Source organism: Cydia pomonella, chromosome 1, assembly GCF_033807575.1.
Source record: "Cydia pomonella isolate Wapato2018A chromosome 1, ilCydPomo1, whole genome shotgun sequence".
Classification (NCBI taxonomy): Eukaryota; Metazoa; Arthropoda; class Insecta; order Lepidoptera; family Tortricidae; genus Cydia; species Cydia pomonella.
The window spans coordinates 25485519-25513470 of NC_084703.1; the positions used below are offsets into that span (position 1 = coordinate 25485519).

Here is a 27952-nt window from a genome sequence, read left to right on the forward strand (position 1 = left end):
GGTGCCTATTTAAGAGATAATAAATGTTTTATTTTTATCTATTAAGGCCTGTTTACATATTGATTAGTGATTCATGTTTAGTATGAGTTTATGCATTTACTACTAGACGCAAGTACTATCGCGGACGATCGATATTCGAAATGTTAGTTTTCAATTATATGGTCGATTTAAATAAAAACCAGACATGTGCGAGTCGAATTCGCCCACCGAGGGTTCCGTACTTTTTAGTATTTGTTGTTATAGTGGCAACAGAAATACATTATCTGTGAAATTTTCAATTGTCTAGCTATCACGGTTCATGAGATACAGCCTGGTGACAGACGAACAACGTTACAACAACGTTGTCCGTGTTACTTTTTACGAAAAAATAAATTAAAATGACCTATGTCAGTTTCCTTAAATGTAAATTTATCGAAATCCTATCCTATGACTTAGCTATACACCGAAGTTAACGGAGTTTAAAAAACTTCGAATAACAAAACCCTAATCCATAACGTCGGGTATTAGTTATACTATTTTCTTTTATTTAAAATGATAACTTACCAATAACGACCCCATCAACACTCGGCCCAAATGCATAAGAAAAGTCCGGTGCTTGCGCTGGTGCTGACATAAGTGACTCGAGCGGACGCTCCCGTAAACATCTTAGAAGTGCCGGAGGAGTAAGTTCTACACAAAAAAAAGCAAACATAATTGTAACTCATCCATTATTTGTACAGTTAATTACAGGTGACGTTTTGACGACTACCTAGTCGGATTGTATGACCATTGACACTTTAGAGGGGGGAGGGGGGGTCGGAAAAATATCACATATTATCAAGATTGGGGGACCACGGAGGTTTGTATGACAAAATATTAAAAAGTGCTAAATGTGTAAAAGTTGCCATTGAAATAAATCATCGATGAAAAGTTGGTTGGCAAGCGAAATTCGGCGAAGTAAACTTCGGCGTAAAGGAAGAATATCGAAATATCCACAGCAGCCGAAGAGGTCAATGAAATTTCAGTCACCTCTTATAGGTTATAATAGTATAACCTACTTATATCCATTATTATTTTAATATCGATTCCTTAAAAATCGCACATCGCACACGCACGATTTTTCGATTCGTAAAATTTTCGATTTTGTTACGCTAGTAAAGGTGCCACCTTACTAAGAAGACCTTGCGTATACGTAAGTGCGTGATAAACACTTTGCAAGTAATGAAAGAAATGATATAGAAGTTTCAAGATTTTCATGGCATACCTGGCGAACAGTTTGCATGAGTCGCTACCATGGCGGCGTATTTGTTCGGGTCAGCCACAAGCGACCATGGACTAAGGCCAGACCCTGACATAAGTACGGCTCGGTGAAAGAGTAGACCTGAAACAAAGGAGAGAATATTTTGTACCAAACTTTTGATGGCACTTGCAAAACGCGACTATAAGTTTTAATTAAAAAATATCGACTCAATGTTTGTACGGAACCTAATTAGTATAATAGTATGAACTCATTTCTCGCGTATACATTTTCGTCGGGTAGTATAATCTTTTTCCACGATGTCAATTTATCTACTATGGATTAGTTTCTACACTCACTTATGAAAAATCCAGTAGGAACTCGTTAAGTGATAACATAATTTTCAATAAATAAAGTTTGCATTAAAGAGGTTTCAGTTATATAAAAATATATCCAATTAATTACAGCATATAGTAAAGACAAATAGCTCAACATTTTTTATTTATTGAATGTCACATGATACGAGTACTAATGGATTGTCTTAAAAGTTAATATGTGGGCTGCCTCTAACGCAGGTTAAATTTGTATAATTCTGTATATAGTATTAAGTTTCTGCTTATGTTTATACCTAATCCAAGTCTTATTTGTACGTCACTGATTCTTGTACCTAAACGAGGCTTCGGTTATGTTCCGAACGGAAATTAAAGCACGCACGATTGTTGCAGCCCTTACTTCTTCTCTTTAGTCTTGAGACACGACTGCCACTGCATATTTACCTGATTTTATTGCTGCTGAAGTTTTTCTCTGTGGGTGCACATTCGTTCCGTTCCGAGCTACCTCAATATCTACGGACGTGTGTAATTATCTTGTAATTACATACGGCTCACGTACTGCCGTATTCGTATTAAACAGCGATTGTTAATAAACTTAGATAACGAATTAGCTCAGCATAATGACGCCACAAAAACGGAGAAACATGGAGCAGAACGTCAAAATAGAGACAACGGGCCGTTTCATTTGAAAACGTCGTATTGAAAAGTATTTTGATAAATTTCACAAAAGAAATGAAATAATGAACATCAGTATTTTTAAAGTAGACGTATAACATGGAACTAATATATATTTTCAACACACTTGCTCAAAACGACGTTTTTATTCCACCGATTTTTGCCTCATAATCCTAGATATTAAACACGCGTGCTTTTTCAGTATATTTAACACTTGGGCTTTTTCATTATATAATAGAAGGTAACTGATTGCAAATAATATGCATGGAAACGGAGACTTCTTAATTTGGTCAAGTAATACATTTTTTTAACCAACTATTAGGTTTCAAATGTTAATTCAAAGATGTTTTATCACACCAAACATTATTTATAGATTAAATTATCTTGTAAATTACATTAATGACTAAACAAGACATTTTATCAATTTGATATCCATCCGTCGAATAGAAATACGAAAATATTAGCTCATTTTTTTTTTTTTAATTGGCTGTTTGTCGATTTTCCGTAATCCAAACTACTACTACTACTATGTTTCCATTTACAAATCTTAGGGCAGAATTGTATCCCAATAAATTCTTTTGGATTATAAGAACATGTTAAACTACTTTTAGGGGACCTGTAATGACCATATTTTTGTAAATATTGAATTTAAAATATCTTTTGGCATACGTCACGTGACCAAACTCGAAACGTCATTGAAGAGCCTTCTTTATTTGGTCGAGTAATTTTTTTTTTTCTAACCAACTATTAGGTTTCAAATGTTAGTTCAAAAAGGTTTTATCACACCAAACATAATTTATAGATTAAATTATCTCGTAAATCACATTAATGAATAAACATAACAACTTATCGATTTGATCTCCATCCGTCGAAAAGAAATAATACGAAAATATTAGCTTTTTTACATTTTTTTAATTGGCTGTTTGTCGAGTTCGTGCGCGCCTTTGCCTTGCGCGCGCATTGGAATCGTGCGTAAAAAAAAATAACGCGCCAGCCATTTTCCGTGTTTGTTATGACAAATTGGTATAGTTTTGCATGTTTTTAGTTTAATTATTGACGAAAATGTCATTTTCTAGCATTGTAAAAGAAGAACACATAAAATTGACGCTGCCAGTAATACTAATAGAGGCAAGAGCCAAGAACGATAGCCTTTTACCATCAAAATCGGGTGAAAAATAATTGGCGGCATATGAATCTTTTATTCAATGGAAAATCAGCAAAAACGCCCAGTCTTTCTTGGAAAACGTGTTGGTAGCTTACTTCAATGAACCGGCGAATAAGTGCCTACAAGCCCAGCACGCTTTGTTGCAATTATTCGATGTTAAAACTGTAGGTAAGCCAACATTTTGAAAATTTTACTTTTACTGTTTTGACAAAATAAATTTAATTTATAAGTTTTGTTTTTTCCTCGCAAGTGTGTTGAAAAACGTCGTATGAAACGCGTGTGCTATGGTCATTACACACATCGGCTTTATTATTGCGCGCTCCCTTGCAGCTCGCGCGCACAATATCGCCTCGTGTGTAATAACCAACTTAGCACACTTGTATCATAATGTACTATTGTCTCATAATGTCAGATAGTGTGACTTACGAAATAAAACTATTACTCCTATGGAATAAAATTGGCTATAACTTCCGTTATACTTGCAATAAATACCACGTTTTATGAGCCAGCAAGATGAAAATTATTTGTATTGCTAGTGGTCAGAAGTTAGTTATATAAAAATAAACATTGAAATCGAATAGTGCTCTGATTCCTATCTTAATTTTGCAATCGTGCTTATTATTATCCTCAAAAGTCCTGTGTTATTTCAACGGCACTAGTTCTACTGCCAAATGTACATGCAATAAAAACCAAGAATTTTGCCTCAGACCGAAGTAGATATTTATGCGTTTTATAATTTTTATAGTACCTTTTTAAGTAGGTAATACCTGGGTTTTAATAGTTATTCTGGTTATTTTGGCATAAGTATCCTGTTATGAGGTCGGAAATTATTGAAAATCTTTTGTACAAGTAAGTACGTTAGGCTTTTTAAATCTTTCAAACATTCATTGCATTATGACAAAGAAATTATATTTGTCATATGAATTATCTCGTAAAACACATAAATAATAAAAAAATAACAGTGATAAAAACCGTTTCACTTTCCTACTCTATGCTTGCAACCTGATCTCGACGCTAAAAAATAAACTTCCTGTGACATTATCTTCCTCGCATTATCTCGACTTTTGGCCTCGGCTCATTAGGGTCCGCTTGGCAACTATTCTTAAGAATTGGCGTAGGCACTAGTTTTTACGAAAGCGCCTCTCATCTGACCTTCCAACCAAGGGCTTCTGTACAAAATAAATCACTCGTGGTTCGATAGGAGGGGAGGGGGGTGAAAAAATCACGACAGTTAGAAGTTAGTTAGACAGGTGAACGAAACGAAGAAAAAATATCTACCACATCAGTAGATAGATTCGTTAAACATAAATCTTCACTTCGCACTTCAAAATAGCGAGTCTCTTTTACGAGATATTGGAGCGCGTATAATAAATATACATCACATTTTAACGCAAATAGAAAAATAATCAAGAATCTTGAGCTGGTCACACTTTATGTAGTAGGAATTATAGTTTTGATACAATAAATTATTTTTGATTTTCTGTGCACACGTAAGGTACCTAAGGAAATAAGTTAATATACGTTGACTTGCACTTAAAGTCAGCTCACGTAATTTCTACCTCTATGTAAAGTACAAAGACGCTATATAGACATGTTTAGCCAAGATATTTTTGTACATTTTATATTTTTATATTTACTACTGACCAGTATTTCCACAGATTTCTTCTAAATGTTAGTTTTCGGTAACTCGTTACGTTCCAATGTTTTGATTTTATTGATATTTTCCAGAACTTCTAGTTTATCCGATTCACACTTCATTGTTCATAAGATTCAGGTATTAATAAATTCACGTACTAAATCAAAGTTATAAATGTGGCAAATGTTAGAACTAGTACTTAAAGTATCAAAATATTCATAGATCACCAACCTACTAAATTGTTTACGACTTGTAAACATAGCAGTTTTTCGTTATACAACGCTTCGCGTCGACTTCGCACATTAACGTAATTATTTATGAGCTTAAATAATAGCTGACGGACCTCACTCGGTATAGTTATTATTAATATTATATAAAATAAACCCATTATAAACCGCGAACAATTTGAATGAATGACATAAATTGACAACAGACTATTGGTGTAGTACATTATTTTGTACTTAACTACGAGTACTACCATTAATTTTAGTACTAAGACATGAAATTTAGATAGACGGAATTTCATATAATAAGTGGTTAAGACGCCAACCAAAAAGTCATTGGAATCTAGTATTTTTTGTACCCGCCACATAATTATAAGACTAAGTATACGCGGTTTACCCTACATCGTTAAGGAAATCTCCTCGCATTTATTTTGACGTAGCTAAACCAACTTTCTTGGCCTTTTTCGCATCTGCAACCGAACAAAAACAAAACTTTTTAGGTTAATGTTTCTACATCGTTACAACTTCGTGTGTCAACGACGAGGATGTTTAAATAATGCTGACATAATTGCTTTATGTACTGCTTATATCTATTATCTATTTTAGGATCATATTATGCTCCTTTTGTTAAGTAGGTATGATCAATTCAACTAAAATCTGTTGTGTTCATAAGGAAAGTTAGGTTAGTTTAAATACTGACTACACAACCTAAAAATATGCAAGTACTCGTTTTTACATTTAATAATACCTATATTGTCTATGGACAGCATGTTGGAGCCGTTAACCACGTGCATTTTATCGACAAAACATCCCCTTCACCTATTTTTTATCGATCATTTTTATAATTGCACCTTTTTAAAGTTTTATGGCGCCAAATACGAGTGCACTTGGTAAATTAGCGAATATCCGACCAAATATCAGCCGCACATGTGTAAAAGAGATGCCATTTGGTAGCTAAAGAACAAGAGCATAAACTACATTCCAAAATGCAACAGAAAAGTTTCCATAACTACTTCAAATCACAAAAACCATCAAACCATTCAATGAACAAAAACTGTCTAAATCATACTTTTTCACAAACATGAGTTCGTGTTTTATTAAAAACAAATATACTAACACCCCTATAATGGAACAGGTAACAGTAATGGGATGGTTAAGACAAATCCTATAAAACAAGTATTTAATACCATCAGTTTTTAATTATTGGCAACATTTTACCATAAATAAGAGCCAAAGAGCTGCTTAAGTTTAATTTTTCATTGATATTTATTATAGTTTGAAAATGAATGGTGCCATACATCCCATGAGTGGAGCAAAAAACCAAAGTTTTAATTTTTTTATAATATTGAAACCTATTGCAGTAGCTTTCATTAAATACATACTCAGAAAACATACAGGACGAATTCGACATTAAACTTTTAAAGCATAAAGCGGTAGAATTTTTTATAGAAATAGTATATTCGTAGTATAGAACGACTGTCAAACTTCAAAAGTGCGACCAAAAATGAAATGCAAGTGTGTGCGTAAATTGTCTATATGCGAACACAAATTGTAATGTCATGTTACAACATATTAATAATTTACCGATGTTTAACTGCTTTATCGACTACTTTTTCAAATGTGTTTGTTTTTATAAAAAAATGTTATAGGTATGAGTATTATTACTACTATTAGACCCTATTAGCGCCTATAGTTTGGTGTTCTGGGACGTTTAGTTACTAAAATACTTACTACTTGACTAAATTACTAACGCAGTCCAATCAAGCATTAAGGAACGCGGCGCTGTCGGTAAAGCAGGTGACTCGCATTGATAAAGCAGGTTTCTGTCGTATGCGGGTGCGAGTGGTGTAACATGTGCAATGTCGTTAACACAAACATATGCTAAATGTTAACAGTCGGCGCAAAGAGTTGACTTACTAAGAAAATTTAAATTTCGCGGCTATTCCTACTGACAAGTTGGGTTGGGGTAAGTACTGTGTTGGAAAGTGAAGTTTAAATTTATCGCTAAACATGTGCACAAAATCGTTATTATTTTAAGTCCGTTATAAAGGTTAATATCTTAATGATGTCTTGTGAACGACTAATTTCATAAGTATGTACAGTCAAGGTCAAAAATATATATACATCCACACATTGCCACAAAATGTAGCCACCTAAATACTATATACATGGAAGCGTGTAAAACTACAAAAATATGTTTACAAAGAATTTAACATTACTTGGTAAACAGACAAGTGTATTAATATATATCCATATGCACCTCATTAACTTGGATACAACTAAAATGTCATAAATATATACCCAAATAGAAATCAAAAATATGTAAACAAACAATATGCAAAAGCTCTATTGTTATCGGCATTTGGATGTACTATTACCGCTCGACAAACCGCTCTGTCGTATTGCCGTTTTCTGTGATTTAAATACTAAATAGTAACATAATGCAGTTTTTCTATGCGTATAATTTTATTTATTTAAATAAAGTACAGATGACACTGTTGATTTTATTAATACAATAGCTTGTCTCATAATGCTAACAATGTCTGAAGTGTACGCTTGATTAAAGTCCTGGCGTATGCTTGGTGCCTCTAACAATTCCTCCCAGGTCCCTGCAGTGAAATGCTCATCACACAAAAATGTACATCACATAGTAAATTTACTCGCACTATATCTGGAATTATCATCAATGATGTGTTGGGGCAACCGTGAAATATACATCCGTGTATATTTTCACATGCTCTCAAAAGAATGAATCCTCCGGTTGGACCACCCTCGGCATCTTGGTTGAACATTGGGAACATTATTTGCTTTAAATATATGTATTTACTCAAACATTGAATCCTAGTTGTTTATAATGATGCTGTCACTTATTTTATCAATGGGTACTTCAGTATAAAATGACCAGTAGGTATGTCATTATTCATTATGATAATAAGCCAAGAGGTTTAATATCTTTTTGATATAGTTTAAGCTCTAACAAAAGTGTTTGTTTCCTCTATTATCAAGATATGTAATCAGCCAGACAATTGGTTCAAAGGAGATATTATAACAATGCATATACTAACTATTTCTATTTAAAGTCTTTAGCCGTGAAATATTCAATTTCAGTAATGTGACATATCGAATTCATGTTCTATTTGACTCTCAGTTTGCGTAGTTTATCACTCCTTAAAAATGTATCGCATAAATGATCATACAAAACATAGGATTGTTGCTTTATTTGAGGAAGGAGTATCCGTCTCTGATATTGCTGACGAACTGGGCATCACGGTAAGAAACATTAGATATAAGTAGCAATTGCAGTTTTTCCTTGGCTATTTTTTGAAATACATTTTGAAATGTTTCAGAGAAAAACAGTTTATTTATGGAAAAATAGATGGGAAATTGAAGGCGAGGTTAAAAAGCATGTGTCGTTTGGCCGACCAAAAAAAACCTCCGCTGCCCAAGACCAACAATTATTGGAGGATGTACGATACAGACGATTCGTCAATACAAGCACATATGCTGCTTTATACAATGTGTCTGCAAATACAATACGACGCCGTCTGCATGATGCTGGTCTTCATTGCAGAGTACCTGCCAGAAAGCCACAGTTAACTGACAGGCATAAGAGATTGAGGCTTGCTTTTGCTAGACGCTATTTAAACTATGATTTTAGTGATGTTCTTTTTCTGGACGAGAAAGTGTTTACATCTGCAGCTGATGGCCGCCTCAGATTATGGCGTGTTAACCACAGCCGGTATGAAGAGGGTAACGTTCTGCCTAATCGTAGAAGTGGTCGCATTTCTGTGGGCTACTGGGGATGGATGTGTGCGAGCGGCCCGGGAGAACTTGTGGAAATAACGGGGCGGTTAAATAGCCACGGATATAAGGACATATTAGAGGAGGTACTTATTCCAACAGCACATACCTGCTTTGGAAATAGAGTTATCAAATTCGTTCAGGATAATTCATCCATTCATAACGCTAGAATAGTCCAGCAGTGGATTGATGCCCAAGAAAGGCTTCAGTTGATAAAGAATATAAAGATGCCTCCAAAAAGTCCAGATATTAACCCTATCGAAAATTTGTGGGGCCTTATGGTACAAAACTGGGACTCGTCTGTAGTGAGAACGACTCAAAATTTAAAAAATCACGTCCAAGAGATATGGAATTCGTTTGTAGGCACGGAGATTTGTTCAAACATGGTAAAGTCGATGCATGACCAACTGGATGCAGTCATCGCAGCCGAGGGTGGATACACTCGATATTAAGTAATTGTGAAATTGTTTTAAGGCATTAAGTTATGTGATACGCAATATTTATTTAAATGGTTTGAAGATGTTTTTGTTTTTCCTCAAGTGTACTTAGCTATTTAATGTAATAGTTTTCGTTGAGCGATAATAAAAAATATAAGATATGTTCGCACATTTCTTTTAATATAGGTAACAAAAGTTAGTTTGTTACAACTAAATATAGGATTTTTCAAACAGTATTCCATTTCAATACTATTATTACTATTTTAAAACACGACGACGACGACGGGTAGACATTCTGTCATCTCTCACCGCAACAATGCTGTTTGAAAAGTAAATATATAAAGGTAATTTGGACAGTCAGCGTCAGATACTTTGTAGCAGTCAATATCACCAAATACTTGGAAAAAAAAACGTCAAATAAAAATAAAATAAAATAAACGTCAATCATAACGTCATGCTTCAAAATCTTCAAATGAATGAAGTAAAACGATATCGTAGACAACAGTAAAAATGATTATTGATTCTCTTTATTCGCTATGTTTGAATAGAATTATAAATAATCTAAAGGATAAGACCCAGGTGATTTCTTGGAAAATGTTAAAAAAAGAGGTTTTTGAGCTCCCTCTACCTACTTCGATATTATGTAATATTTTGTTAGAAGTGCTCCTACAATCACCAGTGTGGGTCAATCTTGACGAGGAAGAAATTTCATTTTTAGGGGCATGCCTGGACTGCGGCCACATTGTTTCTTTTGATGGCAACGACGGTGATTATGACGACGTAATAAAAGTCATCTATCTATTTTGTGAACTATGTGCCGGTCCCTGCTTCATACAATGTCCGCATTCGCCATACCATTGTAGTTGCGTGGAAGAAAATGCAAGAGGGCTTTCACCGATAGAATGATTTGATTGTTTTATTTCCTTTCATTTAGCTTAAGCAAGGTGTACCTAACTCAATGACTTTATAGCCTGAAAACATGTCTCACTCAAGAAGGATATATGCCAATATGACATTAAATACTTACGAAATTAAGTCTTTTTTGGTTTAACGTCAACTTGATATAGATACCGTCCGCGTCATATACTTGGCAGCATAATGCCAGCATTCAAAGTAGTCAAATAGTTCGGTACACCATATAAATTCAATGGTGTATCGAATTATTTGACTACGTTTAATTTAATCCCATTTTTACCCCTTGGGTACGGAACCCTAAAAACGTTTCAACATAAACCCATTGACACATTTCAAGGCTTTTTTCAGTTAAAATACTCGCTTTTTTCTCAAATTTTATTTATACCCATTGATTTGGGTAAAAAAGGTAAATACCGGGTATATAAGGTAAATTCCCGATATTTTTCCTCCCAATTTACCCGCCGCCCATCTCTAGGCGGGACTATAAGAATTTATTATTTTTTTTAATTTTATTTATAAGAATTGTCTTATTGTTAGCAGCGTCACTGCTTAATACTAATAAAAAAAATAAAACATCAATATATATATATATATATTTAAAATAATTTGATTTGTTCTCTCGTTGTGTATAAAATCTGTTAAACACGTAATCCAATAACGACGTGACAGGTCAAAATATGAGAAACATATACAATGACAAGTCTGCACTGTTTTCGTGAATTGTCAAAGCAGTATATTCAAATTTAGTTCGTGTGACAAGACCGTAAAGTTGATTTTCGCACGTTTATATTTTGTATACATATTTCTCTAGTAGTTAACGAATCTATATTTAATGACATAAATATAAGTACAATATATTGCATCATTTGCAAGATACTGATTATGTAATTTTCATGTGATACAAGTTTTTGAACTTGCCTTATATACATATTTATGTGGCGATTAAAGTTTGCATATTTATTAGTATTTGAATGAGTACATATCTTTTGAACTTTTTATGATTACCTATTTTTTTTCACATAACTTGCATATATATCTTTGACCTTGACTGTACCTACTAATATACCGACAAGTTATCGATACAGTCATATGAACATTTTGTCATGCCCTAGCGTAAAGTAACAGTTTAGGTTTTTACACAAAATATTCTAAATTATTGACTAATATGATGAAATATTAACACATAATTGAAGAATAACTTATAATGAAATGAATTGGCGTTTTACACTTTTTATGCTGTTAATTTGATAAAATCGTTACGAAAATTTCGATAGGAATATCATAATTACCTGTGAAATGAGTATTTGCCTGGGTTTTTTGGCCCTGAAACCCGGCACACAACATGACACCATCTTCACTAAATATTTTTTGATTCTCTTATATTTTTCACGTCAAAAAATACAGCAATATGATCTTGGCCGACTCGGCCGACTTCGAACCACGGACTTAAATTAATTAAAACATTATCCGGATAGGGTACAATGGCCAAAAAGTGTGTCCACATGAGAAGTGAAAGTGGGCCGTTGCATATCTTTCTAATTAAGGATAAGGTGGAATATTATATTATATTATATTTTTCATTTAAATTATTTTACAGATAAAGTTATTTATAACTTAGTGTTTTTGTAAATATGTTGGTTTTTTTTATTCTTGATATTTCGACAATACCTAGGTTGTCCCTAGCTATGTATTATACATTGACATTTTCTTTTTTGTCGTGACATTTATTTATTTATTAATTTTATATTTTTTGTTTTAATGTTAAGTTGACGATCTTTTAGTGAAAGCCTTTGTTTTATCCTTTTGTGTAAAATACTGTGTCTTTTTCTTTAAGAAAAAAATAAATCTAATCTAATCTAATCTATAGTTTGGCCAAGATCTTTTCTCATGTACAAATTATTAACTAATATTAACAGGAATTAATCGCGTATTAAGTTTTATGTTTACATCCGACGTTCCGAGGACGGCGTTATCCCAGTGGTCTCGAAGAAGACTGGCTAAAGTTGACATCAACATCGTCTAGCCGCGCGAGTTTTTCGAACTACTCGCACTTGGTCTTGTTTATTGACTTGAACATTTTGCGCACTAGGGTTGTTACTCCGTCGACACACAACACTAACGATATCCGATTTTTCGACTGTCTATATTCGTTCTCGCTTACACATACTAATAACCGGGGGCCTACCGCAAAATCCAAAATTCGCAAATTGCGGAGATCTTTGTCTTTTACTCTCACTAAGACGCAATAAGACAGAGAAAAACGCCCGCAATTGATGAGCTTCGATTTTCGCGGTTAAAGCCCTGGATTCCATGTGGATAAGATTTATATTTTTTAATTAAAATAATTAAGGTGTTACGATGCCGAACATGTGTTTGAAAATTAATAAATGGCAGCCGTTAGCCGCCACTGTCGAATTAAAAAATGGTCACGATTTTTCATTTGTAGTCTGCCTCTTTCGCACTCATGCATGGTATGTTCATATGCGTGATGGCTTACGTTTTGCCCACTTTAACTATCTTTAATTCTTTAAGCGTCATCTACTCATCGTAGATCTGTGATTGCAACTAGTTTTTTCAAATTTGCCGCCTTTTTCTACAGACGGAAATGTGTGTCCAACCTACTTATATCGAATCGATTACGTATAAGTATATAAATAGTTAGTAAAACCGTTTCAGTATTAAAATATAATGTATATAAACGTAAGTCTGGAATGTTTAAGGACTTTGGATTTCAATTTTGGCAATGAATTATTCTGTAATAGTTATCATTCCACCAATTGAATCATGCTGAAATATAGACATACCTAATTAGATAAACTTACTTAAGTACTTAATAATAATTGTGTAAAACTGATTCAAATCATGCCGACAGCATGGTCACCCTAATGAGTTTGACAATTATCGTCTTGTGTTATTATCGTAAAATTGAATGATTGTGGTTCACATGTGAAAATATATACCACAATCAGCAAAACTTTCACTTCTACAACCTGTCACACAACATTTTTTACCTATTTTTTAAATATTTCGTCACCATTTACGTATTTTGGAATTATTTCGAAAATATGTCATCAAGTTGGGGATAGCAATTAATATTCAAAGTTTCTTGTTGTGCACATGCTTGTTTCAATCAGTTAATAATATTCACATTATAATTATTTACAAACTTTTGCTATCTCAAGTGGACCGCTTTCTCTAGTCTGATAAGAACACCTTTCTGCCTCAGTGATAAGGTTCTATTTACTATAACAAAAAAAGTTAGTGTGCTCCACTTTATATCTCCATGCTTCGAACTCAAAAATGGTTACGTTTTCTCATATGTAGTCTGCCTCTGTCGCACTCATGGCATGTTCATATACGTGATGGCTTCCCTTTCGCACACCTAATCTGTCTGTCAAGCGAAGCGTTTGACATGTCTCTGGACATTTTACAGGTATCGGTGAAATATCAAAAAGAATTCAAATTTTCTCTTACGGTTCCTCTACGTCTACACGATCGACCATCATAGTGGCCCACTAAGCTGGGCCAGCGTGTAGAGAGGGTAGTGGTGTTGGATGGCTTATGGCACGGCGGGATGGGCGCGGTGTCGGTTTTTCGTCCACACATCAAAGGGCTCCTCTACACGATGGCCCAGCGTAGGCCAGTCTAAGGGACGCAGCTATGCGGTGGAATGAGATAGCAATATCACTTACTCCCTCTAAAGCATAAATACGTCCCTTGGACTGGCCTGCGCTGTTTAAATGTCCTATGGTTGGTGCCGTTAATATAGTACAGAATATTAGCTGAAAATCAACATCTAAATCATATCGCTAGCAGGAGTATTTTATAAGTTACACGAGTCAAAACATTAACCTATTCCCCCTCCCTTTAATGAGCGTCAACTTAATTCCAAGTAGATACCTAATCATTTGTAAATTAGGCGTTAGGGCGTTACCGGTCCAATTATCGGTTGTACTAAGTTCAGAGGATACCGGTAACCTATTTAACCAACAATCACAAAAGTATTTTGCGAAAAATTTCATATTGAACACATTTTTCATTATTGCTGACTATAGTTGGTACCAGATAATAAAGAGACAGACAGAATATTAAAATTAGCAAGAAAATTTCAAATCGATAAGACTATTAGAAGTAGGTATTCAAATTTTATTAAGTATGTAGAAATATTTCATAGGTGTGTTAAAAGAAGAATGCTCAAAATCATGAGATTGGCGTAAAAAATGCGTAACTAACATACAAAAATATACAGCCGATTGATTACCTCTTTCTTTGTTTTTGAGTCCGTTAATAGGCATTTTGGTTTAATTGGATTCGGTATAAAAGGTCTTTAATTTTTTATATTATGAATGGTAAATATACACTTTGTTCTGGAACGTGATTTCTTATTTCACTTTATTACTTTTACAATGCTCTTACTCTGTTATATAGGAAAAGATAAGGGAGTCGTATGTATGTATACAGTCAAGGTATTAAATATCGATACTGACAAAGTGACAAAAATATTTACCCACTACCTTAATATAAAGGCAATAAGGTCGTGTATACATATTTATGGCGTTTTATCTGTATCGATATTTAATACCTTGACTGTTCATTGGTATAAGTATATAGTTTTAGTGACAGATGATAGACCGTTGCATGCAGAGCATATCTTCACGGTTCACTAAGCTTTGTTCTAAGCCCTTCATCAAGTATGCGGCTGGCTTCCGCGTCATGCGTTTGGAACCCGAAATGACTTCGTCTACATCACGATAGGAGACGGCCGTAAACGAGTTTGCATATTCATACCAACGAGATTTCCAAACGAGATAGATTGGTAGGGAGGGTTAAGCATGAGACGTGATTTTTTTGATGTACGAACAAGATTTAATCTAATCACGTTTGGCAAATCGCGAGTAGAGGCAGGTACATAAATTAGAATCCTCAGTTCATATTTAATTCATTCTGATCAAACATTTATTTATTTATTTAAAACTTTATTGCACACATAAAGAAAAAAGTACAAATGGCGAACTTAATGCCAAAAGGCATTAACATGAGACATTTAGTATAAAGTATTTTGATAAAATTATTAGAAAATATTTAGTAAGCAAAGATAGTTCAACCGTAATTTCAAATGTTGAATGAGTTGCTATGTTATGCTGAACACAGATGTTGTCCTGAGTTATGGTTGCAGAATGTACTGGCAAGAGTCTACACGTCTGAGCGACACTGCGAGTCTGGACGTCTAACGCAAGGCTACACGTCTGAATGGCGGTACGAGTCTGTACCCCTAAACGGCTGTGCGAGACTGCACACCAGAGCGGTGCACGGCCGTCGGAGCCATTGGAGCCGCTGAGCATAAATCGGCTGGCTACGTCACGAGTCCCCTGATGCGTTTTGGAAGGCGCACGAGATGCAGAGGTTCTGCGGTGCTGCTTGCTGACATTCGGGGGCGAGGGCTTTTCGTCAGAAGGCTGAACTGATAACCGATTGTGGGGATTGCTACAGCGCAGTCCTATGTTCGATGTCGCAGATCACTACTGGCGTGACCATAACTGGCAGATGAGCATTGCCGCCATTGCCGACGTGGTGATATGGTGGACCATGGGCTTCATAGGCAGGGTCACTACCCACGAGGCCAGTCCGGTCGTCAAATAAAACGAGTACTCCTTATAATAACTTAAACTGTGATCGTGAACAAACGCCTGCCTATCCTCCATTAAAAAAAAAGTTTTTATGTTTTAAATAGTGTCAAAATCCTGTTCTGAACTCCTCAAATTTTAGAATCAAGCATTTGCATTCGAAAACGTGCCATTTTACGAAGTTGAACTGCTGTCTTTTTTGTGAAGTTAATTAACACGATCACTGCCAAGAATATGCTGGGTGTGTTCATTTTGTATTAGATAATGGGGCGCTTATCTAATTGCCACTGAAAATATTTAAGCAAGTATAGGTTTTATGCAACATATTTTCAAAGTCCAGTTTCAAATAAAGCATTTGCATTAAACACATGATGGACATGTATTTTACATCTTTGGACTTATTCTAATTGTTAGAAGATGCACTATTTCCTGGTTCTAAATAATTTTAATGGCACTTCAAACTGTTGTGAAGTCGATTTTTTTTTTAATTATTTAGAGTGTTTAAATTTTTTTGCTGATTTTATTCATAAGTAGAAGTTTAGGTATATGTAATTTATATTATTTGTAGTTATAAAAACATTATCTTTAATAAATAAAAACAACTCTCCACCTCTTACGTCTCTTGAAATATAGCCTGCTGACATGAATTAATTATGGTCGCCAATCAGTCTCAACGTCCGGACCGGTATTATTTTACGTGTAATGAAATTATTATAAGGATTAAAGAGTATCGCTGCTTACCCTCAGGAACAGCCAATGAGGTTAGTAGAAAATGCACGCAGGCTGCCCCCGTGCCGTGCCCCATGAGCGTGACGTTAGTGGGATCACCGCCGAACACTGCTACGTTCTCTTTGATCCAGTGCAAAGCTGCGATTTGGTCCATTAATCCGTAATTTGCTGGCGAGCGTGGGTACTCATCTGAACGTGGGTTGAGGAATCCTGGAAGTTAATATATACTTTAGCTTTAAAGTTTTTCAATTTACATATATATTAAATGTTATCCGCTTCATAGGATTAACTACTACCTACTCTCTTAATTGTACTGTGGGGTTATGTTTTAAAAATTGTATGTATGTACATACCTATGTGAGACATTGTGAGGCTGCTAATATTTTTAAAATGTGTGTAATGTATGGTTGTGTATCTGAGATACATAATAATGTACGCATTTAAATTAGTTAATTAATTTCTCTTTTCAAAAGATGGCAAGCCACTTCATTTTGTCATCTCATCTACGTCAAATTCTATCTACCGGCACTGCAAAGTTATGTAAGCGTTTTGTAGAAATTTTACAACAATGTCCTGAAGTTGAGGCACAACAATCTCTCGTGTACAAAAGGATTCTTGACGGAGTACGTCAACTTTGTTTTTATTACGTATAATACAAGACTCAAGTAGAAAATTTCTCCATCATAACATGTTTGCTGTGTCTAAAATAAATAACATTAGGGATTCTTTTATTTGTTTGTGTCATGTGTGTTTACACATGCATACATAATCATTTAATCAAAATATGAATCACACTTCATAAAATACAAACGTAACCTAAGTTTAACAAAACACGTTTTTTTATTTTTCCTTCTAGTTGAACAAGGTAATTAATGTATTAAGTATTAGGTTAAAAGTATTAAAACATAAGTAAAATGAAAATTAAGAAATCTGGAAATATTCAGTTAGTCACATTACAGAATAATGTAGTACACTTAAATGCAAATTGTTAAATCATAGTTGGGAGGGGACAACAGTTTTTCAAATTGTGGATTCAGCATTAACGTATATCTAAGGAGGGGCCGTACGGGCAATAATAATGGGGCCAGTACAGTGGTGTTACACACACGAATTCGAACCAACCGTGCAGTCTCGCGCCTAAACGCGATTGGTTGATGAGTTCGCATCACGCGCGCGATTGTTCGCAATTAGTTCCGTTAGACTGCACGATTGGCTCGAATTCGAGAGTTACACCACTGAACTAGCACCATTCTCAGTGCCCGTAAGGCCCGTCCTTAGATATATACATATGTCAATGGGACTTAGTTACAAACTTCGCTTAAAGCTAAATTTGTACCTAATTCCAGTTTATGTTTTTGTGTTCTTTCTTAGTGAGTTAGTATATGATTTAGTTTTTATACTCCGGCAAACTAGTTTATTCAGTAGAAAAGGTGGCAAAATTGGCAAATCACAACTTTGCAACAGTATTTTGAATACTTAGAAAATCGCCAAAAATATTTTTTTTATCAAATTTAAATCACAAGAGGAATTTCTGCCATCATCAAAAAATAAGATACAAATACGGCTGTGCATGAACTTAAGAGATTGCTCTCGCAAATTTTTAGTCTTTATATTGTTTTTATACACGCAGCTTAGCTTAGCGCTGGTGGCCTAGCGGTAAGAGCATGCGACTTGCAATCTGGAGGTCGCGGGTTCAAACCCCGGCTCGTACCAATGAGTTTTTCGGAACTTATGTACGAAATATCATTTGATATTTACCAGTCGCTTTTCGGTGAAGGAAAACATCGTGAGGAAACCGGACTAATCCCAACAAGGCCTAGTTTACCCTCCGGGTTGGAAGGTCAGATGGCACTCGCTTTCGTAAAAACTAGTGCCTACGTCAAATCTTGGGATTAGTTGTCAAGCGGACCCCAGGCTCCCATGAGCCGTGGCAAAATGCCGGGACAATGCGAGGAAGACGTATATTGTTTTTATACACGTTTTAATCAAGGGCAAATTTCATTAAAAATCACACGGAAACCTGACTGTATTTGCACTCTATATATATTTTTTAATATTTTTAAAAGAAAACACAAGCCGAAGGCCGCTGGTAGCCTAGCGTAAGCGCGTGCGTTGCGGGTTCATACCCCGACTCCTATCAATGAGTTTTTCGTAACTTATTTATGATTATATCATTTGACATTTACCAGTCGTTTTTCGGTAAAGGAAAACATCGTGAGGAAGCTGGACTAATCCCAATAAGGCGTAGTTTCCCGTCTGGGTTGGAAAGTCAGATGGCAGTCGCTATCGTAACAATTAGTATAGGTACCTACGCCAATTCATGCCATGCCAAGCGGACCCCAGGTTCCCATGAGGCGAGGCAAAAAGCCGAAGAAGATGATCGTTACCCTGCATACCACAGCAGTGCCCACTGTGGGAATTGACGATCAAATTTTTAAACGGAAGTATATTTTCGGATTACGGCAGCACTAACATAAGAACCATAACAAAAATAGCAGATATTCTCACCTACATAGGTATGCAAAAATGGAGGTAGACAGGTCACACTATAAAATGTAAGACAGAAAAGTGGAGTTAAAGAATTGTCATGTGGCACCCTATAGACGGGTCAAGATCGCAAGGCCCTCAATTAACACGATGGGAAGATGAAATTATACGTACAGTGGGACCACTCTGGACAAGGGTGGCCTGAGAGAGCAGATATTGGAAGGAGTTGGAGAAGGCCTTTGCCGACTGGCAAACTGAACTAAGAGACTTCATATGACTATTCAAGACTAACTTACTATCAATAAACAACAATCATGTTCAGAACAAAGGGCTTTATAAAAATATTTTCAGAGTAGTTGAGATGAAAGGTAAAAAACCCCCTCGCGATGTCAATATCTTCCTCTCTGCGTTATTTCTTTTGTTTCCTTCTAATTTCCTGGCTTGACGCATCCCATCTTAAATTAAGTTAAAGCTATAAAAAGGTAAATCGTGGGTCGATCTCACGTAAAATAAATAATACTTTGTAAAAAAATGTTTAAAGTATGGAACTCTTAGTGTGTCCGACTCACACTTGACTGTTTTTCTCATTTTGTAATTGCGTGGCCGAGAGTGGGCATTTTTAATAATCCATCTCATGCTATAAATGCCAAATTGTAATTTTATAAAACCTTCATAAACCGCGTGTGTCGTAAACGCGTGGTCATTAACAAACATCGTTAAGTGGATCTCAACACAGAAACGAGTACCTTAATAAAGCTGAATCATCTTGAAGGGATCGTAGAGCGCAGGTTATGGTGGTAAACATGCGAACCAGCGATTACAAGTCACCTATAGCCGGTGTCACATGCTAAAAATAAATTCATATTTTTCATGACCGAAAAACTTTCTGCCCTAGTTTTGTGATTCAGTTTACTCTACCAAATCCTTGGAAACGTTATCGAACGAGTCAATAAGTCTAAATGCATTTTTTCGAAAGAACCGACAAGTTGGTTAAATTGTACCATCAACATCAAAACGTATCCAAGAAAAAATGCATGTTTACTGCTTTACATAGGTTTACCTAAATATCAAATATTTATTGCCAGACACCGAAACCGTACTGTTACAATTCAATAATACTTGGTCTATTAAATAGTACCTATGCCAGTAACCCAAAGTCCAGGGGTGTTAATTGAAATAATCAATAGAAGATAATCTTAAACAATTTTTAAATCTTACGCATAGAGCCGTTTATTTTGCAGTTAAATACTATTTAACTTACCAGTATCTCATTAGTATATTAACTATAATAAGTTACTTTAGTACCTAATACAAACACACTGCTGAATCTTGCGCTATGCCGGTCCCAAGCCCGGGTCTTTACTTTACCGAGGAGGGTTCTTCGTAAGGCCAACAACTCTACAAGGTAAAAAGCCCAAGCGTTTTGAAGTTCATCACCGAAAAATGTGGATTTTTCTCGCAAGACCCACAAAGGGTTGTAGCGCTGTCGGAAGTAAGTAGGTAAGTAAATACCAACGCACAACAAAAATTTGATTATACCACCGAAAATCATATTTATTCTCTCTTTCGTTCCTTTTTAGCCGTATCGTATGCCAATTCTGGTTAGATTATTGAGAGTAACACCACTAGGGTATTGTTTGGTGCCTCACGGGTAAATACTCGTATACATTAGGTCGTTTAATATTTAGGAAATCTAGACATGGTATGGTAATATTGACGAATCTCCCCTTCCTATGTATTACTACATTTACAAGAATTTATTTATTTTATTTTACATCTCTTTTATGATGTAGTAAGGATATAAAAATAAGACTAATTTAAAATATACCTTAAACAAAACTACATAAAACTAAAAAAGGGAAAAGATTAATAACTAAAACTACAACTATAGTTTTAAATAAAAAAACTGGCTCCAGCTCGGTGCCTCGTGGCAAGGTGCCTAGAAGGCTGGTGGCATTGCTGTCCAGCGGCAATGCCAATGCGTTGCGCGAGGTAAGAGCCTGCCCTCCTGTCACCCTTCGCCTCCACGAGGCGCTTCGCCAGCTCTTTGAATATGCTGTGAGCGCCAGGTCCCCACGGCCCAATGGTTTCCACCCCAACAGCCAGAGTCAGTGGCTGCATATTTGCGCCGCTTGAGTTTGACGTTCATGGAAGATGGGACGGCGCAATCTTCCAGGGAACAAGGGTTATGCCGTCCGGCCTTTTCCCATCATCTCGGGCTAAACCAGACGGTTCCAAGACCGCCGGCACCCCAGCCGTGACGAAAGCTCGGCGGAGAATATCGTTCAGGCTCGCGTGACGTGAAGAACGCCCAACGTTCCTGGAACAGGATAGGCCGTGGATACCAAAACGCGTTACGTTCGTACCTCACTGGCATCGATGAGAAGCCACACAAGGCACCCCCAAGCGCAAACACAAAGAAATCCTAAAATATTTGGTAGACAGATGTGTGCCTAGGTTCTTAGATAGCAAGGCCTGCAACGATGAACCGGATTCTCATCTCGTTGCAGCATGGAGACGAGCGCGCTCTTTGGTGGTGGTAGATGTTTGGTACAGATTATCCTGCACCAGCAGAAAGAGCGGCTCATTCCATTAGTGCTGTGAATGGCGAGTAGTGGGCAAGTCCGAATTAGGGCAGGCTATTTTCCAGCTGTCGATAGCCTCCGGCAGGAAAGGGACTTCCAAGTTGATAACGGGGTCAGTTTTTAGAATTTTTCGGAACAAACTTTCAATGTAATTAATAGAATCAGGCGTTACTTTGCGGAAATCCATGCTAATTAAAGCAAGAAATATTACTTTGCTAATCCGCGAGAAAATAACGTGTTTACAATCAGTGCTAACCCGTTATACTTACTTGCGTATTTTTACATGCAATTAATGTTCCCACCCTCCCACTGCAAAAATAAATACGCAAATAAATATAACAACCCACCAACAAAAGTACAAAACTCGACACGTGTTTCGCCTCTCTACGAGGCATCCTCAGGAGATGCTGGAGATGTTGACGGTCTGACACCCGACACCTGAATGAGCTGTCTAGAATGGTCGGCCATATTTATACCTTGACCAGTCCCCCTACTGTGCAAGTGTGAGTGAGATGGAAATATTCGTAATAACGGTGATGACGCAACATTCAACTGTTCGTTGAGAATCATCCCCCTATTTTTGTACCTAATTATTTCCAACTGTTTCAGAACACTCAAACGCAATCCTTTCTCGGAAACATGTAAAATATCAAAAGAATAATTCTCAGGTAAAGCATGGCCACTGATGGATGAATGGTTTTGCGTATATTTATCCTTGATGTCTAATGCTATTCACATTGATGCAAGTATAACTGTAATTAACTGGATTCACAATGAGCCGAAAAAAATGGCCCCACAAAAGTCACGTCCGAACGGCTTGGGCATGAGTTTAGCTCCAAGTCTCGTTTCGACCATCGACAACGACAACTGTCGAACATGACCATGACGAAATATAGACGAAATGTTTTATGAAGAAATGCGCTTATAGTAACGAAACAACAAGAAAAAAGGATGGCATATATTTCTTTCAGTGAGTTCTATTGATATTTTAACAGAACTAATGTGCATGAAATAAGATATTTAATTGTATCTTTTTTTTTTCGTTTTTGTAACATGCCACGCAGGCATCTTGCAAGTAGTTGGAGACGTACTAAACGCAATGAAGAGCCGGCACTTCCTTGAGGTGCGGAAACATTTTGTTACCTCTAGGTACAGATGCCGACTCTAGGCATCGATTTAAATATGTTAAATCGATGACTCTAGTTCCATATACATCAATGACTTCATATTTACCAGTCGCTTTTCGGTGAAGGAAAACATAGTGAGGAATCTGGACTAATCCCAATAAGGCCTAGTTTGCCCTCTGGATGGGAAAGTCAGATGGCAGTTGCTTTCGTAACAACTAGTATACCTACGCCAATCCTTGGGATTATTTACTAAGCGGACCCCAGACTCCCATGAGCCGTGGCAAAATCCCGGGTTAACCCGAGGAAGAAGATGATCTTCAAAACGTTTGGGTTTTATACCTTGTAGGGTTGTCGGTTGTTGGCCCTACGAAGAACCCTCCTCCTTTACCCCGGCTTGAGACTGGCAGTGCCCAAGGTTCGGCAGTGCGTTAGTAGTTATACTAACATTACGTATTATAGTTATTATGTAGATACTCATAAGTTAAAAATACACACCCAAGGATCGTCAAGTAGAGAAAAAACATGTCAAACAATTTGAATATAAACCAACTTAATATTAAAGTCGATGTTAACGTAAATAATTTGGAATTGTCATTATTTTCTGTGGATAGTGTTCATGTATAGTATGTATTGTTAGTACAAATCATTGTTACCTAGAATTCCTAGGCGGTAGTTGATGGTGACAACGACGAGACCGGCGTGCGACGCCAGCACAGAGCCGTCGTAGGCGTTACCCGAACTCCATTCGTAGCTCTCACCATGCACGAATACCAGCACCGGATATCTGGCTACAGCATCTCGTACGCCGGCTGAAATTTCATTCCTGTTACAGTACCTATATAATAGGGTGTGTCACTTTTGTATAAAGATAAACAAAACTTTTTTCTCCTTCTAATAGTTACCAAAAGTTAAGTTTAGATCTAAAATAACTAAGTATGTGTACGGTTCTTATATACTATTAACTTGCTCAAACGAGATAAAAAATAGTTAAGTTCATACAAATACAAAATTTTAGTCATTGGTATAATAGTCCTTTAAGTAATTAAAACGTATTATTTGTCTAAAAATAATTCAGTTATGTACAAAAAAAATCTAATCGAATTAAAACTGTCGTGAGACATACTAACATTACTAATTTTACGGTTTAAATTTACATGTTTTAGTCACTCGCGCGACATGTTTCAGAGTCACGAAGTACACATACATGTACATGACATGATGATGACATGATGTAATGCGAGTACGGTCAAGGAATTTAATTTCCTACCCATTTCGTACCTTGTCACAGCGACAAACAACATGAAACTCGCTAGAGACCTCATACTATTGTCACTGTGACACAAATTTAATATACCGTAAAATTAGTTTAAATCGAATTTAATATAAAATAAAAAAAGCTAGTCAAGTGCGAGTCGGACTCGCGTTTCAAAGGGTTCTGTACATCACACAATTTTTTAACAATGTTTATTTTTGAACGTGAAACGTGGGTACACCAAACCCCCTTTTGAAAACCCCGAATGGATCAGATCAAAAACCAGATGTAACGGAAAGTGTTATGGCGCGGTGGCTTATATATCTACAACTATAATAGGTACATGCATAGTTTTTAAATCGATGTTTAGGAAAGAAAAAAGCCATTACTTGGAATTGAATGTACCGCTGACAGAGGAGACGTTCATGTTGCGCTAGAAACGACGCCTTCGGAGCTAAAATAACTCTTATGCGCAGTATTTACTTTTTTTTTATCTTTATTTAACGAGCTTAGTCTAAAAGACGATGCCGCTCAATAGTACACATCGAGAAGTGTTCTTACACTAAAACATTTAAAACCTAAACAGATCATTATTTTCGTCTTTGGATGCCCACCATCACCATACTGAACAGAGCTCTAGCCTAGTATTTACTTAATGATCTCATCAGTCCATGGAGGTTTTTAGAAAAGTAGTGATATCATTTGATAAATCATACATACATACAATTAATGTAAAACTAGAATACGTGGGATTAAAATAAGTTGTAAAAAAAATAAAATGTGGGATTATAGATATTTTACTATTGTTTTTGTTTGAGGCCACTGAGTTTGAGTGCAACAATTGCAGCTGTGTGCCAGATACAGCCTAGTTGCATTTTTATGATTCAGTCCGACTCACGCTTGAACCTAAAGGCGCGCCTTTCTTGGGCGTTTCTGCCCTTCGGCCTCTCGCGGTGCTCGATCTTCAGCCTTCACAATTAAGATACTTTGACCATGATTCTGTGTTTAAACACTAATCTCCGCCCCAAACTCGCGTGTAAGCGTGCCTGTCCTGGACGCTTCTGGTCTTCGGTCTTCATTTAAGATACTTTTGCAATTTTAGCAAGCATGCACAGATCGGACGCTCCGAGGCTTAAGATCTACGCGGGGTTCGGCCTTCGGTCATCGAATTCAGACGCTTGTACTATTGTTCTTTGTCTTAGCACTAACCTCCCAAAGCTCGACCCTGGGCCTCAGCCATGGGTAAGCACGCCTTTTCGGGGCATTTCAGGTCTTTGACCTACCGTGGATCTCGTCTTACGGGCTTAGCAATAGCTGTCTACACCACGTTTCACATAAACCATTGCGGTTGTCTCCCTAAAACAGCCTTACCGCATTTATGTTCTTAAATCCAACTCACGTTTGACTGTACATTTCAGATAGGTTTCCTGTAATCTTTACATTTATAATACCTATCTATATTTGGTGTTCGAATACAATTTGAAGTGCAGTCGTGATTAAAACAGTTGTTTTTTTTTTTTGTAATTTTAGTCCTTTTTTGTTTAGTAATGTTTTTTTTTTTTAATTTAAGGTACCAATGTTTTTTGTGGACCTTATAATAGTAGCCCTTATTTAGCGACAACTGTTCACTTGTATAAACGGATTTAAGTCGAAAAACAGAACAAGGAACTGACGATCAATGATATTTTTGTAATGTCACATAAATTTACGACATAATCTCGTTACGTTCGTTGTTTAATGTAGACAAAACTTAAACACATCATACATAATAACGTGTACGACATGGTTATAACGTGCAAAACATTTATGCCGTATACATATATTAGGGCGGCGGAACAAGTTTTAGGTTAGTTTTCGTTCATGTCATCTCGGATATGAGTAAATATGGTATTAATGCGTTCAGTATAATGTCCTAAATACAAATGTATGAGATGTCAAACACGAAAATGGTAGTCGCTGTGACGTCATGAAGTCGGCAGTACAAACTTTTTATCTTTTAAATTAAACATACCATGTGGGATACCAAATGAAAGGCTTTGTCAGTTGATCATAAATATATAACATACTACACCACTATATTTTCACCACTGGCCTAACAAATTATTACAAAATGTTCAAAAATTTCACAACCCAGACTCAACTTTGAACTGCTCTAAATTGGAAATGACTGAATGGGTTATTCGAAATTGTATACTAAATGACTGTGTAAATATTACGATCGTAATTTAACAACAAAAAAAAACATATCTACCGAGTTTGAGAGTTATCTCATCTAACAATAAAAACGACGAAATTTTTTTATTAGAAGTATGCTACGTATAGTTTTAAGTTTTAGGAGATGTTTCCAAGTCAGCGCCCAAGTCTGACATCCGTACGTGAGGCAGGGTAAGATTACATGGGTCTGACTCAAAAACTTAGAACTTACCAGAGCGGAATCGAACGAAGTAGGCTTGGAGTCAGGCTAATAGACCGCAAAGGAGGGGAGGACATTAGATCTATCACAAAGGTAGAAGACATACTGGAAAATTGGAGAAACAGAATGGCCTAAAATCGCTAACGACAGAGAGGAATGGAAGAAACAATCACGAATAAGCGCGATCCCCTTTTATCACGAAGAGTTGTGAAGATATAATATTCAAAAAATGCTCAAAAATGCGTATTCACGAGAGCTGTAACGTACAAAAAGAATTAAGAAAGTAAAAAACGAAAAAGTTATGGCCGAAATAGTGAAAAAATAATCAATTATTTCTGAATTATTGATTTTGGCTCTTGATATTTTAGCACAATCGGATCAAGACCAACCTCGAAATCTCTAGAACAGTCATGAAATTTGGTATGTATATAAAGGCCCCTTTTTCATGCCCACACCATTTGACATTTGGGGACCTCGAGGAATCGCAGCCATCTTGGAAAATGTATACCATCCAGGAGAAATTCGCGTTTTGCTCTAAATCTACAATCTTTAGGAAAATATATTGTATGGCAACATTAAAGCTTATTAAATTCTACACATAAAAGTTTTGGATATCTTTGCGGAAAAAATACATCTTGTTATAGAAAATACTTGCTGAATCTAAGTTTAACGCTTATACACTTTCAGGGGACATTCTCTTAATAGGAAACTCGGAGGAATATGGATTCCACTTTTAACATTTGTACGTGAAAATATGTCAAATGGTGTGGGCATGAAAACGGGACTTTAATTTAAATACATACCAAATTTCATGACTGTTCCAGAGATTTCAAGGTTGGTCCTAATCCGATTGTGCTATAATTGTATTTTGGAAACGAAGAATGATATAGACGATCGGGTTAAGAATTTGCCCTGTAGCCTAACCTTTTTGAAAACTTTCAAAAAGTCAGAACGACATTTTTCACATGATATTTATGACTTCTTGATTCGCAGAGTTCGTTATCGGTGTTTGTTGTGTGTATCGGGGTTGTGAGGGTAGAAGAATCTGCCGGAGAAGATTTTGACATTGAAGAAGCCGAACGATAAAGGCGTCTTGTGTCCGGGTGTGTGGAATATTAGGGTGCTGAATACTCAAACAATGCATTCAACTTGTGGAGTTCAAGAAAGATGCATTGAAGTTCTCTAAGCCGAGCCGAAATATATTCATGGCTTGGCTATAATTGCAATCTCGGGCTTCAAACTTCCGCGTTCCGGGATTTCGTTGGACACGGAGCTGGAGTTCTTGAGCTATTCGTACGTGCCGCAAGAGTTAACAGGCGACTCTAAAAAAGAAA

At 36.2% G+C, this 27952-nt stretch overlaps 1 protein-coding gene across 2 annotated transcripts in view; it reads right to left on the reverse strand.

Annotated features, from left to right (window-relative positions):
* Positions 1-27952, reverse strand: part of LOC133518764 (neuroligin-4, X-linked-like) — a 96189-nt gene that overhangs the window by 21673 nt on the left and 46564 nt on the right. For both annotated transcript variants that reach the window (XM_061852458.1, XM_061852450.1), the window contains 4 exons: positions 23607-23762; positions 16767-16964; positions 1244-1360; positions 544-669 (listed from right to left, as the gene is read on the reverse strand). In XM_061852458.1, coding sequence (XP_061708442.1) covers positions 544-669; positions 1244-1360; positions 16767-16964; positions 23607-23762 — 597 coding nt within the window. The remainder of the gene's footprint in view (positions 1-543; positions 670-1243; positions 1361-16766; positions 16965-23606; positions 23763-27952) is intronic.